This window comes from Entelurus aequoreus, linkage group LG24 (assembly GCF_033978785.1).
Source record: "Entelurus aequoreus isolate RoL-2023_Sb linkage group LG24, RoL_Eaeq_v1.1, whole genome shotgun sequence".
NCBI lineage: Eukaryota > Metazoa > Chordata > Actinopteri > Syngnathiformes > Syngnathidae > Entelurus > Entelurus aequoreus.
The window spans coordinates 6,761,804-6,779,254 of NC_084754.1; the positions used below are offsets into that span (position 1 = coordinate 6,761,804).

Consider the following 17,451-nt stretch of genomic DNA (forward strand, 5'->3'; position numbering starts at 1 on the left):
ACTCAAACCAGAACCATAACCACGGTGGATTATTTTGCAGTCATAATAGTAAATACAGTGCACTGACTCAAGATACAGGATAACTGACTCATTTGTATCTCGCAATGCTTGGCCGTATAATAACGGAGATGGTACATGAAAACCAGGGGAAAAACATTTGTTGAAAATCAAATCATACAAAACGGGGCCCAAAACAGAGGTAGTAAAAAAAATGTGGGTATACTTTAGAGTAGTCAGTGTACAGCTTATTTAACTGTCCTCTGAAATTCCAGTCAATATTGTCCACATATACAAAGTGTATTGTGGCAAAATTCTAAAAACTGCCCAAACCAAAGTGTACATGTTGTGTATGTGTCTCACCTGGCTGTAACAGTCCAGCGGCATCCTCATTCGTGGCTCCAGGTGATTCAAAGTCACTGATTGTAGGACATAGAGGTAGTGGGCCATCTCGTCCTGGACTGAACCAGAACTGTGGATGATGTTCTATAACATAACATCATTAGCTTCATGGATGAAGTCATGTGATTACATATCTAAGAACATCATTTACCTTGTAAATGTACTGGCGGAGATTTTTCTTATTCATGTATGCAAACATTTCCTGGGGGTGGAAAAAAAAAAGTTGTGATTGCAGGATTCTAACACCAGGTGGCGACAGATAGGTAGTAACATATCTAGAGGGTTAGACAGGATTAAACTTTGACTTCTGTGATGAAATCATGACTTGCTGGGAGTTGATGGGTGGATTTGTGAGGAAGTGTGCGTAATGAAGCGAGATGAGAGAGAATAGGAGACGGCAGTTGAATGGGGAAATTGTTCCCGTACAATGAAAGCAAACAGAGTTCGAGCAGAGGCAAAGAAAGACTTGTCTGTCTAATGCATGGCTGTCCAAAGTCAGGCTCATGTGATATTTTACAGAGAACATAAACATTACTTATGATAATTATAACATAATCATTTTTGTGCATTTATTGTGACATTACAAACAGTTGCTGTAAATAAAGATGTACAGTACGTGTAGGAAAACCCTTAAGTGTTTTCAGGCTTTAAGAATGAATTTAAAAATAATGTTTAAAAAAGCAACATTAATAGATCATAGGTTAAGATATTTTCAAAATGTGGGCATTTTGGTGTCTAAAGTCTAATAAGGCGCCATTTTTAAATAGGGCAGAAAAAGTTCAAATGTAAGATGCGAGCTGTTATTTGTTTAAATATACTTAGCATATATGGACCAACATTGGATTGTAGTTTAGCGTGTTGAAAAACTAAATTTAAAAATATCAATGTGGTCCCTGAATTCTGAAAGGGGACCAATGCTGATTTCAACCTACATTTAAAATAATAATAATAATAATAATACCTGGGATTTATATAGCGCTTTTCTAAATACCCAAAGTCGCTTTACACGTGTGTGGGGGGGATTAAAACAACTTTATTAGGAAAAGAAACTAAGAAAAGAAAAAAGAAAAAAATAATAATAAAGAAACACCAAGGGCAGGGTCAGTTTGGAAAGGCTAATGTGAAGAGGTGAGTTTTTAGGGTGGTTTTGAAGGTAGGGAGGGAGGGGGCTTCTCTGATGTGCCTGGGGAGAGCACTTCCTTGTGGTCTGGATCAGTGGTCCCCAACCTTTTAGTCACTGCGGTCAGCGCTTGAAAATTTATCCCACGGACAAGGGGCTGGGGGAGGGGGGATTTTTTTTTTTTTTATGTTTTTTTTTTGTGCCCGGACTGTATCCCTGCAGACTGTATTGATCTTGATCTATATTGATATATAATGTAGGAACCACAAATATTAATAACAGAAAGAAACAACTCTTTTGTGCGAATGAATGTAAATGGGGGAGGGAGGTTTTTTGGGTTGGTGCACTAATTGTAAGTGTATCTTGTGTTTTTTATGTTAATTTAATTAAAATAAAAAATAAAAAAACATTTTTTTATTTTTTTTATTATTTCTTGTGTGGCCCGGTACCAATCGAGCCACGGCCCGGTGGTTGGGGACCACTGGTCTAGATCAGGGGTTCTTAACCTTTTTGACCTTGGGGCCCAACATTTTCACTACATATTTCACTGAAATATCAATATGAACACTAAATTAGTAATCTTACTCTTGATTTTAATCCTATTAAATAAATATATATACATAACCTACTTGTAGTTTAACTTTTTTAAACGATATGACAGCATGTGTTAATCACAAAGATTATTATCAAGGCTTAGGTCAGGCTGATTCTAATCCAATTTTTTTGCAAAAGAAGAAACTCATAAAAACTGATGAAAAATATTACATACCCAGTGCTAAAATGAATAAACTAAATCGATAATAAATAATAATAATGATACATATGTTTCCTAAATATACACTACCGTTCAAAAGTTTGGGGTCCCATTGAAATGTCCTTATTTTCAATGAAGATAACTTTAAACTAGTCTTAAATTTAAAGAAATACACTCTATACATTGCTAATGTGGTAAATGACTATTCTAGCTGCAAATGTCTGGTTTTTGGTGCAATATCTACATAGGTGTATAGAGGCCCATTTCCAGCAACTATCTTTCCAGTGTTCTAATGGTACAATGTGTTTGCTCATTGGCTCAGACGGCTAATTGATGATTAGAAAACCCTTGTGCAATCATGTTCACACATCTGAAAACAGCTTAGCTCGTTACAGAAGCTACAAAACTGACCTTCCTTTGAGCAGATTGAGTTTCTGGAGCATCACATTTGTTGGGTCAATTAAACGCTCAAAATGGCCCGAAAAAGAGAACTTTCATCTGAAACTCGACAGTCTATTCTTGTTCTTAGAAATGAAGGCTATTCCACAAAATTGTTTGGGTGACCCCAAACTTTTGAACGGTAGTGTACTATCAATAACATTAAAGTACAAATGGGGGCGGTGTTGCTCGGTTTATATGGCATAGGTTATAAATAGCATAGGTTAAAAAACGGATTACAAATAAAATGGAATAAATAGAAAAATCTAATAAATTGTGGTCCTGTAGTGCAAATAGATAGTACAATTAATGACAGCAAACCAAACCAAATAAAAGGCCAGTTCAGCCCAGTTGGTACACATGTGCATTTTGTCAGAACTCCAATTCATTCGCACAACAGTGCTTTGACTGGCGAAAATAAGCACCCTTCACCTTAAGTTATACATACTGTACATCACTTTCAATCAAGTCGGTACCTGTCTGTCCGCATCCCCTGCTGTTTGCAGCAGAGCCATGAGTAGAGCCATTGCTTTGGTCTGGATCTGCTGATTGGTCCTGTGAGACAGACACACGAAAGGTAAAAATTGTCGGTCACAATTAATAATTTAACAATTTGATAAAGTCAGTAAATCAGGGGTTACTCACGTCTGGAGGTGTGTGATTAGCCTCTCCATGGTAACCACTTGTTTGACCTGCAGGAAGAGGCTGTGGCTGCTCGGGACCATACTCTCCAGGATGTCTAAGCACACCTGCTGGATGGATGCATCTGCCACCTTGGTGTTGACAAAACTAGCGATCTAAACGCAGAGAGTGGGGCAAAAACAAGTTGGAAAAACTAATGTGTAAAATGCCTCAGCGAAAATTGGAAAACCACAGCACCTTCTCAATGAAGATTGATGAGAGATTTTCCCAAGAAACTATGCCATGATCCATCAGCTCCATAAAGGCCGTCAGCGTGTGAGTCATGATCAGAGCACCCCTAAACAATACAAACAAAGGGAACAAATATGCATAAGCACATTAAACCAAACATTGACTTTTTCTGTGGACACAATACAGTTAAAATGGGAATATTTCAGGTATTGTTGCAAATAATGATTCATTTATTGGTAAACCATGATTATTCTGATTATACATTTTAATCATTTGACAGTCCTTCAAATAATGAATCCCTGTGATGTATAGTGACAAGTGGATCAATTATATACTCTTCTACTAGATGGCACAAAGTACATGATTAACCCTTAAAGCCACCCATTGCAACAGAATAAGTCATGGCACGCTTGTGTACGGTGAGATTTTTCAAAAGTAAAATACTGCATGTATGGCTCAGTTAAGTTTTGGAAACAGAGTCTTAGATACTAATTATTCCAGTAGCTGATACTAATTATTCCAGTAGCTGTTGTGAACACATTCTTAAACTCTTAAATGATTGTGTGTAAGTGTGTAGAATCATAATTCTATCAATTTCCAGAAAGGCGTGACACAATTGAATTTCTGTGGTTCGAAACCATCATATTTTGTTTCCCTTGTGCTCATACAGGTACAATAGTAAGTTGAGAACACACAGACAGCACTAACTCATTAGAATCTTCCACTATCTTGACCAGTAAGATGTGTCCGTCTCGGCTGATGAACTCTTGAGCGAAGGTCACGTCTGTGGCAACATTCGCCAGTTGCTTCAACGAATCACATCGCACGCCCAGGTCCAAGCTTTGGATGCCCTTGAACAAGTCCTCCGCACAGCGCCCCTGTGTTCCACCACAAGAATAAAACACGTTCACAACATACCCCACAGTTTTCTCCTTTTCGAGAGGTTTAGACGACGTGGTGCTTTTGTGACGGTCAGCAGTGACACATAGTAGAAATTGCAATGGAGAGGCCACAGATGGCCACCAAAGGAATGTTGGAAGGTGGGAGGTGAAAGGGAGGGTTTGTGGATGCAGACTCACCGGGGCCTTGGTCAGACGCAGAATGCAACCGTTCTTTATGTCCAAACGATTCTAGAACACACAAATGAACACTTTTGTTAAGCACTTAGGCAAAACGACACTACAAGTGTATGGCCAAGACTGTTTATTACAACTAAAGAATGGTTCTCTGCGCTGATCTGAAAGGTTTTTTTTAGCTTTTACAGGTTGGGCTTTAAGAAAAAAAGCCCCCACACAGGTCCTTGAGGCCAGGAATGTTGTTTCTGTGTTCACTGACCTCCGTGACGGACCACGAAAATGATAACTGATAACTGACAACATCAATAAACGTATTCGGAAACCTGTGCAATAATCACTGCATACTAAAAATGGAAGCGGTCCCTATAAAATATGTTTCTATTCATTACTCCTGAACTATTTTAGAAGGTCAGAGGTCACTGTTATGCAAGGGGGCCGTCTAGCTCACAATCTCTGTTCTAGTACCCATCCAACATGGATTCATGGACCTGCAAAGGGAAATAGTCTAAAACAGAAAAGGCGCGTCCCCAAACTCAGCCTGTTGTATATTTTTCCATTGTTCATTTAAACATAGCCATGTAATAGAAGAACATGCAATTATTATGCAGTTAAAAATATCAATATTATGTTGATTGGGTTATTTCATCGAGTTGTGCAAGTCACAGGTTTTGCTAATTGAAGTGACAATGCCAGAGAGAAGTCTTCAAGGTTTCTAGAAAGAATGACACATTAGAATATAAATACTGCACAATTACTACAGTACAGTGACAATCATTGTGTCGTGTTCATTGTGGAGTTACGACTACATTTAAACAAAGTTAGAAGCATAATTTGTCCAAAGTTATTAAGTTACTTAGTGATTTATGTGTAAGTGGATCTATGAGGTCTTGGGGGATCCATGAACTAAACATTGTCTCACTGGTTTTGTTTTTAAGGAAAAAAGCAAATGTGCATGCACTCTCTTTTTAATGTTGAGGTTGTGCAACTTCTGAATGAAAATGGCTAAAAATAAAAGTTAGAAGCAAAAGCAGAGGCATTTCCTTGTGCTCTGACTTTTGACAGCTAACAAGCCAAATTTTTCATTCTCGCAGTTAGAATCTGTCTGTGTGGTAAAACGCTTCCTGACTTGGCATTGAGGCTTTAACTCTTACTCTACTCTTTTGTGGCTTTCTAACTAATTATAATGCAGGTGTTAAATCCATGAAAATAGTCAAAAGCCTTGATACTAAAGAATATGAGTTTGAACACATTAAGAGTAAAGCCAGTTTAGTTTAGAAATATATGCCTTCAAATTAAAACACAATGAAGCCATACCTTGAGTCTTTACCTAATCCCATTTTAAATTAGACAATGTATCAGATACAACAAAAATAGTATTTCACAGGTGTTTCTAAAGTTAAGATCAAGCATTCCAAAGATGAAAAGAAAGCTTCATGGCTTCCTGATACTTAATCATGCTTTTGAAGACAGTTTTGTCGGGATTGTTTGGAAAATAAAGACTTCAAAAGATGAAACAGTAGTTGGTTATTGTACACAATATTTCATTGAGTCAAGTGAGGTTTTGGTCAAAAGTTCATAGCCCAAGTTTTATTGCATAGCTTCAAACTAATGAGTCCATGCTAAACACATTTACAATCAACAATACAGTCGTCCCTCGTTAGATTAAACTTCAAATCTCGCAGTTTCACCACATCGCAGATTTAAAAATTATTTTTTATTTTTTTAAAAAGGGGAACTGCACTTTTTTTTTTTTTTTGCCTATCATTTATAATCCCTATGTGAGAAAAGAACGCAGAATATTCTTTTTTTTGTGCATTCAAAATTGGAAGAAAATCAAAAAACACTAGCAGTAGGTAGCTAATAGTAGAGGTAATGGGGGTTTGATCTAATCTGTCAATAAAGCGCTCTAAAAACATTCTAAAACCTCTAACAACATTTTATATACATGCTGTAAGTATATATTTAATGTAGTACCAACTTTTTAATGGACTTCATCTTCAACTCCTGCCTCATCAGTAACACATGTCCACATTGTTGAGACTTGATTGCGAGTGATGTCGAAAGAAAACAGATGGAATTAGCATCAGACATTTAGCGCAGCGCTAGAGAGGGCTACCTTTAACTGCTATAAACTATTATCTATCAGCAGCTGTCCAGTCAAAGTGGAGATGAACTCTTTTAATGTACTTTATCTTCAACATCAATAATACTGCTTTGATATGATTGAAGTAGAACGACAATGCAGACACACAAAGCTAACATGGAATGATAACGTCACAGCGGATGGCTGCATCTCCAACTGTCGAGTTGACCAAAAGGGTCAGAACAATTTAGGCCTGTTATTTCAGCATTGAAAAACCAGTTATAACTTAGGGCAATGATTCTCAAACTGTGGTAAAGGTACCACTAGTGGTACGCTGGCTCCATTTAGTGGTACACCAAAGAATCACTTGATTACAGTGTTTTACTTTCCTAAATTCAAACACTGTTACTGTTCCAATTGTGTGTAATGTTACAGTGCCATAAAATATTACATATACTTGTTAAAACCTTTGCCATGTTTTTCTGAATACTTAGTCCTACTAGGCTACTGTATTTTAATGTTGGTCAATATGTTGGTGCTTGGAGAGTCAAGTGTTTTCTGAGGTGGTACTTGGTGAAACAACTTTGAGAATCACTGACTTAAAGGAAATACACGGGATGTGATGAAGTATATGCAAATCGTGGTCGTGTTGTAGTGGCCGGGTGATGGCCATAGCAATGGTGCCTGGAGGATTCTCCAAGCTACTGGTAAGCAATTTACAATAGAACAACCTCAAAGCTACAATATTGGGTGAAATTGGTGTAAAAGTGAATTTATTGGAGTTATTTAATGTTCAGAGGTTCTAAATTATGTTAAAAGGGATTAAGAAACAGTTGTTTTAATTCTGTAACTATGAAAATATGTGATTTATTAATAATAATAATACTTTGCAGAAATCATTATCTCGTGGTCATGTCCCGATAAATGAGGGACGACTGTAAGTGGAGAAATGCGCATCTGACTAAAATGATAGAAGTGTGCAGCAGAGGTTTGTGTGTCTTTAAGGATGTAAGGATTAGTGTGGATGAACTATTTATATTCACCGGACCATTGTCAAAATGCTAACATAGTAGGACCTGATTTGTTATACATTTTTCTGATGTTGCAAAACTGAGAGGCTACGAAGGTGAGTGTCATTAATGGCCATGTTTTTGGCGAGTCCAACGTTTATATTCACAGAGCCTGCAGTTGTAATCTCAGCGGTATAAAATTGACAATTATGTAAAACACAGTAAGGCAGGCAAATAGGAGGCTGTGAAAAAACCCTGTTTTCATGAGTAAAACAATGGGCGGCCTGCTGGCTGGCCATTGGAACGTTAAGGGGTTAGAAGACACATGTTATCAATAATCACTCACTGATTCAGTGATGTATGTCTGCACTCCATCGGCATACTGCAGGGCGTAGTTTTCATGGCCTGGAAGATTCCAGCTGCGCATACAAAACACACACACCCAATATTATGAATACAATTTAATCAAAATGATTTAGAAAATGGATGGATGGATGGATTTTAAACATAAGAACATGGACGTACCCATCACAGACCTCCTTAATAACAGCAGACAGTGGCTTTTTCTGCACAAGAAAACAGATACAAGTCACATACACCATGTTAAAGTTGAAGTACCAATGATTGTCACACACACACTAGGTAGCATACTGCCTGTTGATAGAGTAGTACCACTTTGCCTTCTCAACAGAGCGCCCCTTGGTGACCTGCTCCCAGTGAGCATGTAAATACAAGTCAGACTTCCATCATGTCTAACACTCAACTATCCTACTATTAGTGGTCAGACCAGTGGTCAAGCTGTCAGAGTGTGTGGTACGCCCCGTGACTGCTGTGTTATTAGTGGCAGCAAAACGCGGCCACCAGTCACATATACAGGGTAGAGACAGTTGGGGCTTGAAGATGATCTTATTGAAAAAAAAAAGAACATTCACAATGCATATGAACACTCAATTACTTTGTCTAGTTTATTATAACAATACTGCATTAATATTACAGTCTCCGTACACATGCGGGCTAAAACCAATCCAACGCAGATATAGTGGGAGACAAGAAGTTCACATCACAGGTATGTAACAAAGTGTATTATTAAATCAATATCAGTGTTTCCCACACATTCATTTATTTGTGGCGGCCCGCCACGAAATAATTATGTCCGCCACAAATAATTTTTTATTTTTTTTGTCCTGTCCAGCTTCTCAGGCAAATCATATAGTTGACGTAGATGCCCATATAGGCTGTTCAGATTTACTTTACAAAAGAGAAGTGTAGGATACTTCTCTTGTTGCCTTATTTGTATTTGACCACTACTGTTTTCTGTTTATTTGTTACTGACTGTGGCAGGACACCTCTGCCTCTGTTTCACTTTATGTTGCTGGTAAATAATATGGTTGTAGTAGTAGGCTGAAGTTCAATTATTTAGTATGCACTAATTAAAGGGGCAGAGCTTTAAGAGACATTTTAGCTTTTATATTTTATAAGATATATTTTTTGTAAGAAACACAATTAATAAATATATTTCAGTGAATAACTTGTTGTTCAAATCTGTGTATAAATATGTACATAAAGTGTTGTAATTATATTGTAAAATGGATGAATGGATGGACGTTTAAAACAAAACTGTTATTATTAATTAGTAAGTATACATTTTTTGAGCCTTTTTAGAGAAAATCATATCATTTTAGTAAATTATGCAAATTACTTGATGATGTCATGTTGAACACGCCCATAGCCACGCCTCCATCGCCACAGGTATCTTGGCAGTTTATCGGAAACACTGAATATGTTCTACTTTTTCTTATTCATTTTACACCTTTTTGTTAATTTTTGCTCTAGATTTCTTGTTTTATTTTATTTAACAATGTGCCGCAGGACACTAAAAACCAAACTGCGGGCCACAAATGGCCCCCGGGCGGCACACTATCAGAGCATAAACTGGGTGAGACAATTAACAGGGCCTCTGCTACTTTCCTAATTGTGTGTTACTAAAAAAAGACCAACATTAACTCCCTGTTTACTGTAACATTAATTTGTATTGTTGACATTCATGCAAGCTGTGTGGTACCTGGTCCAGTCGTATAAGCTGGGGATAGGCCCCTGGCATCTGGATGGCTATCTTCACTATGTCTTTCTGCTGCGGCATTTTGGCACCTCTGGACTCCACAACGATGGCTGTTGCTAAAAAAATGAAAAAAACAAAACCAAAGTGCAGTTAGTTAGACAATCAAATATAAGATCATCTTTAAGCTGTATTGCAAGAATTGATTACAGTGGCTGTAGTTTGCACTGGATCTTACACAAAGATGTTTCTGACATTTAATGTAGCTAAATGAGGTGACCCCAGAAAGTAACTAAAATAATTAGAATATTAGAGGTAAAGTACAACACGTCCATGATGACTGGTGTAATAACATGATTTGTTGTTTTATTATATTTTGAATCAACAAATTCCAACAACTTTTTATTTAAAGTAAGCTAGTAAACTTATCTAAGATTACACTATATTTAACACATACATGCTGTGTTGAAGAGGGTCATTTACTGTTGACTATGGCTAAATTAAGGACGAAATTGTTTACTGGATCAGTCAACTCATTTTACAAAATGTGGCATCTCAAAAAAAAAAAACAGGGATTAGACGTTGGGTTCGGCTCAGCAGAGTAGACATTTGGTATGTGTTTTTAGATTTATGACTCACTCACTATATGGACCAAAGCATTGACATATAAAGGTAAATCTACAATCCAGACGATTAAATGCTGCCATCTTTGTAAGAAGATTTGGGGGAAAGACCACTGTGTTCCTCTGCGCAAAAAGCCAATTTCAAAGTCAGTTGGAATAAGCTCCAGCTAGACTTGAAAACAGTTTTCTCCTATAGGGTTTGAAAGATTTTGAAATGCATTGTGGGGGCTGGGTAGATATACTGCAGCCTACCTTTTTCCCCCAGGTGTTTCCGTATGCGTCCCCCTCCCCTTGTTTCCCTAACAGACACACACAGCAACGGCATCACTACCTCCAGCGAGAAGTTTAGAATGGAAGGTGTGAAACTATTTTGGTTTTGTGAGAACAGATGTGAACCTGGTGACTGGACACTGCAAATGTTGTCTAAAGTCTGTTGCAAAAAGAAGCAGCAGCATAACAAACTTACTTTCTCATAAAAAAAACAGAGTTATCCAGCTGAGTGGGAGAAATTACACTCTTTACAAGGAGAACAAAACTGCTACAACCAACAAACTCCGGCGAAAAGCCATCTTACTGGGGTTACTTTTACCCAAGCTACCAGCTACTCTAGGAATGGGGCAGAAGCTTAAAATAATGAGCTAATGCGTATTTTTTAAACTTGGTGTAAGCAAGTCTGTCTTCTTTCAAACTACAGTGTCTTTTAAAACAAATTATTTTGGCACAACTCAAGAAGGGAAATAGAGTTAGTTACCTCCGCAAGGACGTTATGTAAGATCCCATTAGTCAGTTAGTTACTTTGATGAACTAGCAAAAAAGCTAAAAAAGTTATGGGCGAATGTTGACGTAACTTGTTCAAAATGGGATAAGGAAGTGATTAGATTTTGGGGATAATCCGAAAAATTTCTACTAAATTATGAGGCTGAACTTGTGTGTGTGTGTGTACGCAAGCGTACACGCCTCCACCCACAGAGACAAAGAAACTGGATGACTGACAAGAGAGTTCCCTCCGTTTATTTCAGTGACATAGCTCAAAAAGTTATGGGCAGATTTTGATTGAACTTTCAGGAAAGGAAAAAGTGGTTCGATTTATGGGGTTATGGGATCATCGTCTGGATTCAAGACTTAAAAAAAATAATGATTTACTATTGGAAGATAGGACCTTGCAGAGGTCTGTGCTTTTCAAGTGTTGTTATGGTTTTGATCATATTTAATCAAAACTTGTTTTAAATTATCTTCCGAATTTGTACATACATTTTTTTTAAGTAGAGGAAAAAAACATCAATGTATGCCATTCTGGTAAAAAAATCGCCAATTTTATTTTTAGGCCCTAAAGACCCTGGTAAGCAAAGGTCACTAACCTATATGCACCGGAAATTATAGTCAAGAAATTATCTATTTGCTTTAAGTTTCAGTGGGCCGATTCTATTTTGACCGGCACAGGTTTTAGAGACAGTACAATAATGGTAATATTTAATTTTCTTTATTTAACCAGGTGCTATTAAAGATCTCTTTTACATGAGTGACCTGGCCAAGAGGGCAGCAAAAAACAGGTTTCATTAATACAAAGAAAAACACACTACAGTTAAAAGCACAAATTACAACCTAAACACGTAATAGATAAAAAAAAATGTAAATGATTCAATAAAAACTATTTAAAAACAAGTATGGTGCCCAATAGAAACAGCTTCTTGATATTATAAAATAGCCCGAAATTCCCCCAAAGTAGCCTCAAACCCTTTTGTAATTCATTCCATGACCATGGAGCAGCAAATCTGAAGGATTTTTTTCATAATCTAGGAAAGGCATAAACGTGGTCAGGATCAAGCGTTTTCTAACTTGTAAAGAAAATAAGACTTGTTTCCAAAGAAAGAAAACAGTTTATTTTAAGTTTAGCCACAAATTTTTCTATCTATCCATCCATCTTCTTCCGCTTATCCGAGGTCGGGTCGCGGGGGCAGCAGCCTAAGCAGGGAAACCAAGACTTTCCTCTCCCCAGCCACTTTGTCCAGCTCTTCCCGGGGGATCCCGAGGCGTTCCCAGGCCAGCCGGGAGACATAGTCTTCCCAACGTGTCCTGGGTCTTCCCCGTGGCCTCCTACCGGTTGGACGTGCCCTAAACACCTCCCTGTGTAGGCGTTCGGGTGGCATCCTGACCAGATGCCCGAACCACCTCATCTGGCTCCTCTCGATGTGGAGGAGCAGCGGCTTTACTCGGAGTTCCTCCCGGATGACAGAGCTTCTCACCCTATCTCTAAGGGAGAGCCCCGCCACCCGGCGGAGGAAACTCATTTCGGCCGCTTGTACCCGTGATCTTGTCCTTTCGGTCATAACCCAAAGCTCATGACCATAGGTGAGGATGGGAACGTAGATCGATCGGTAAATTGAGAGCGTTGCCTTCTGGCTCAGCTCCTTCTTCACCACAACGGATCGATACAGCGTTCGCATTACTGAAGACGCCGCACCGATCCGCCTGTCGACCTCACGATCCACTCTTCCCTCACTCGTGAACAAGACTCCCAGGTACTTGAACTCCTCCACTTGGGGCAGGGTCTCCTCCCGAGACCAACTAATTTTTCTATGTGAGATTTAATATACAAGTTCTCATCAATAACAATCCCCTAGTAGTTATATGTTGTGACCATTTAAAGTCCAACCTTCTGAGTAGTCAATATTTTTGGAATGTTCAGTGGTAGCCGTTTGCCATTTGAAAATAACCACCTTAGGTTTCTCTGCATTTAGTACTAGTTTCAGCTGAGTCAGCTGGGACTGAATCAATCAATCAATCAATGTTTATTTATATAGCCCTAAATCACAAGTGTCTCAAAGGGCTGTGAACAACATTAAAAGCAAACTGCAGGAGCTCAAAGGTTTGCGCTACAATGGGGGATGAACAATATATGACCGCGTCATCTGCATAAAAATGGAACGCGGCACTTGACACATTATCCCAGAGAATATTTACAAAGATGGAAAACAACATTGCACCTAACATAATCACACATACACAGGGTGCTCCCTGAGAAGAGAAAAGTGGACAACAAAAATAGAGCTTTTTAACCCAGAATGCACCGACTCATGTATGTTCATTCTTTCCTCTTGAAGCCCAAAATGTGTTTGTCTCATTCTGAGAGACTGAGACAATAATAGAAGAAAGTTAAATTAAACATTTACAAAAGTAAAAAAAACAACCTTTAATGCAGAATATCACAGAAATTGACATAAATATGACTAAAAACCTGTCATTGTGGCGTGAAGGAACGTTTGGGGAAATCGGGTTTCCGGGACCGCTCATTCATCCCTGAAACGCTCAACTGCTTCATACTGAATTAAACAATATTGAAACAGCCATTTGAGACACCGGCTAAGTCTGTGAACAAACTACAAAGCTAATGCTAGCCGGGACAGTCGATGCACATCTCATCTGCTTGTCATGGACGAGACCACAGATGCAAACTCAATGTACAAACAGGATGGCAACCATAACTTGAGCCACTCATAAACATAGCAGCCGTCAAGCGCCCTTAAGAACAACAGCGCATTTCCAGCCTTCTCAATAACTGTGCTGTGTGCAACATCCGGTCTGACTGTGCTAACAAAATAAAGGTTTCAAAAAAAGTACCTTACATAAGCACTTTGTACTTAAAGCACTCATTGGTAGAATTATGTTACGCATTTATTATGTTTTGACTTAAAAAAACTGGTCAAAATTGTCCAAGGAGGCGAGCTGATACCTGCTTGGGCACCCGCGTTCAGCAGGATGTTTTAAGAGGATAAATTGATTGTGTTCATCACCCATCCAGTCATCCATTTCCTACCGCTTGTACCTCTCAGGGTGGCGGGGGGCTCGAGCCTATCTCAGCTGAACTCGGGCGGAAGGCGGGGTACACCCTCATCGCAGAGCCAATACAGATAGACAACATTCAAACTCATTCGCACACTAGGGACAATTTAGGGTTGCCAATTAACCTATCCCCCATGTCTTCTTTAAATATTACAACAATATTATTCTGTCCAGGGTGCTGACAAATAGTTTTTACAAATCCCCAAACCAGTGAAGTTGGCACGTTGTGTAAATCCTAAATAAAAACAGAATACAATGATTAGCAAATCCTTTTCAACCTATATTCAATTGAATAGACTGCAAAGACAAGTCACTTAACGTTCAAACAGGTAAACTTTGATATTTTTTGCAAATATTAGCTCATTTGGAATTTGATGCCTGCAACATGTTTCAAAAAAGCTGGCACAAGTGGCAAAAAAGACTGAGAAAGTTGAGGAATGCTCATCAAACAAGTCCCAGAGGGGTACAGGCTAATTGGGAACAGGTGGGTGCCATGATTGGGTATAAAAGCAGCTTCCATGAAATGCTCAGTCATTCACAAACAAGGATGGGGCGAGGGTCACCACTTTGTGAACAAATGCATGAGCAAATTATCGAACAGTTTAAGAACTACATTTCTCAACGAGCTATTGCAAGGAATTTAGGGATTTCACCATCTACGCTCCGTAATATCATCAAAAGGTTCGGAGAATCTGGAGAAATCACTGCACGTAAGCGGCAATGCAGAAAACCAACATTGAATGGCCATGACCTTCAATGGTTCAGGTGGTACTGCATCAAAAACCGACATCAGTGTGTGAAGGATATCACCACATGGGCTCAGGAACACTTCAGAAAACCACTGTCAGTAACTACAGTTTGTCGCTACATCTGTAAGTGCATGTTAAAACTCTACTATGCAAAGCAAAAGCCATTTATCAACAACACCCCAAAACGCCGCCGGCTTCGCTGGGCCAGAGCTCATCTAAGATGGACTGATGCAAAGTGGAAAAGTGTTCTGTGGTCTGACGAGTCCACATTTCAAATTGTTTTTGGAAACTGTGGACGTTGTGTCCTCTGGACAAAAGAAGAAAATAACCATCTAGACTGTTGTAGGCGCCATGTTCAAAAGCCAGCATCTGTGATGGTATGGGGGTGTATTAGTGCCCAAGGCATGGGTAACTTACACATCTGTGAAAATACCATTAATGCTGAAAGGTACATACAGGTTTTGGAGAAACATATGTTGCCATCCAAGCAACGTATTTTTCATGGACGCCCCTGCTTATTTCAGCAAGACATGCCAAGCCACATTCTGCACGTGTTACAACAGCGTGGCTTTGTAGTAAAAGAGTGCAGGTAATCTAGAGCTGTCTCCCATTGAAAATGTGTGGCGCATTATGAAGCGTAAAGTACGACAACAGAGACCCCGGACGGTTGAACAACTTAAGCTGTACATCAAGCAAGAATGGGAAATAATTCCACCTGAAAAGCTTAAAAAATTGGTTTCCTCAGTTTCCAAACATTTGTTGTTGTTAGTGTTGTTAAAAGGAAAGGCCATGTAACACAGTGGTAAAAATGCCCCTATGCCAACTTTTTTGCAATGTGTTGCTGCCATTAAATTCTAAGTTAATGATTATTTTCCAAAAAAAATTTTGTTTCTCAATTTAAACATTTAATATCTTGTCTCTGCAGTGTATTCAATTGAATATAAGTTGAAAAGGATTTGCAAATCATTGTATTCTGTTTTTATTTAGGATTTACACAATGTGCCAACTTTACTGGTTTTGGTTTTTGCAGATAGTGTGCGATATATCCTAGTTTCGGCTGTCACTTCAGCCTTTTCCTCACAGCGGTCGCAGCTTTCTGGTGTGACATCAGGTCTCTTAAATCAGTTGCCGTGTTTTGCCCTTCCACATCTCTTATTACATAAAATCTATTTGTCTACACACTAGAACATTTTACTAATATTGTTGGGCAGATGTTGCTACATGGAGTATGTGATTGAGGCTCATGGGTACAAGCTTCTGCCGATGGCCACAGTGAAACCTGCCAGAAATTGGACACGCATGTGTAGCTCTTGTTTTGTAAAGGTAATGATCCTTCAGCAGGTTTATATACAGAACCTCAGCAACTGTGTTTTAGCCTTTTTTGAGGTGGAAAAAGTCGCAAATGAGATCTCTGTTTTGTTCACTTTAATGAGACTGTGTTCCTTTTTTAAGTATCCTTGGTTACATTTGGAAAATTCACATATGTGTGACGTTACTGACACCTATTGACCAGTAAGTATACACTAACTAACTACTACATATCATCATCTGTTTGTTTCTCTTTAAAAAAAAGAGAAAAAAAGAAGGGCAAAATCTAACAAATCAGATTAGACTATGAATATCCTTTGTCAAAGCGAGCCCTAAAAAGCACACATTCTAAGAAGGTAAAATAAGTGTAAAAGGTTAAAAAACCTCATTTGAAAAATATTAGAAGGGGGGAAAAACGGAATTTGAGAAAAAATAAAACCTGATTTGGAACAAAAAACAGATTTTATAGGGCCCTATATATAATATGAACAACCCATACATTTACTACCTAACAGATGTGAATGCTCCTTCCCTGCCAGACCTTTCCAGCCTCAGTTTAAAATCAGGGCAGGACATGCTAAAGCTTGACGGACAGTTGGTTTTTTTGATTGATTGATTGAGACTTTTATTAGTAGGTTGCACAGTGAAGTACATATTCCGTACAATTGACCACTAAATGGTAACACCCGAATAAGTTTTTCAACTTGTTTAAGTCGGGGTCCACTTAAATTGATTCATGATACAGATATATACTATCATATATACTATCATCATAATACAGTCATCACACAAGATAATCACATTGAATTATTTACATTATTTACAATCAGGAGTGTGGAGGGGGGGTGGGGTGGGGGGGTGGGGGGGGGGTAGTGGACATAGAGAGAGAGAGAGAGAGAGAGAGATCAGAAGGCATAAGAAAAAGAATCTGCATTTGATTGTTTACATTTGATTATTAGCAATCCGGGGAGGGTGTTAGTTTAGGGTTGTAGCTGCCTGGAGGTGAACTTTTATAGCGGTTTTGAAGGAGGATAGAGATGCCCTTTCTTTTATACCTGTTGGGAGCGCATTCCACATTGATGTGATTACATGCACACCTCAATACAACTACAAGGCTACTGT

At 38.6% G+C, this 17,451-nt stretch overlaps 1 protein-coding gene across 1 annotated transcript in view; it reads right to left on the minus strand.

The window, feature by feature from the left end:
• LOC133641544 (engulfment and cell motility protein 3-like) overlaps nt 1-17,451 on the minus strand; it is a 62,126-nt gene that overhangs the window by 24,429 nt on the left and 20,246 nt on the right. The window contains exons 2-11 of the mRNA XM_062035337.1: nt 9,816-9,928; nt 8,279-8,319; nt 8,100-8,172; nt 4,664-4,714; nt 4,293-4,462; nt 3,591-3,690; nt 3,357-3,508; nt 3,188-3,266; nt 551-601; nt 361-483 (exon numbers count right to left, since the gene is read on the minus strand). Coding sequence (XP_061891321.1) covers nt 361-483; nt 551-601; nt 3,188-3,266; nt 3,357-3,508; nt 3,591-3,690; nt 4,293-4,462; nt 4,664-4,714; nt 8,100-8,172; nt 8,279-8,319; nt 9,816-9,893 — 918 coding nt within the window. The 5' untranslated portion in view covers nt 9,894-9,928. The remainder of the gene's footprint in view (nt 1-360; nt 484-550; nt 602-3,187; nt 3,267-3,356; nt 3,509-3,590; nt 3,691-4,292; nt 4,463-4,663; nt 4,715-8,099; nt 8,173-8,278; nt 8,320-9,815; nt 9,929-17,451) is intronic.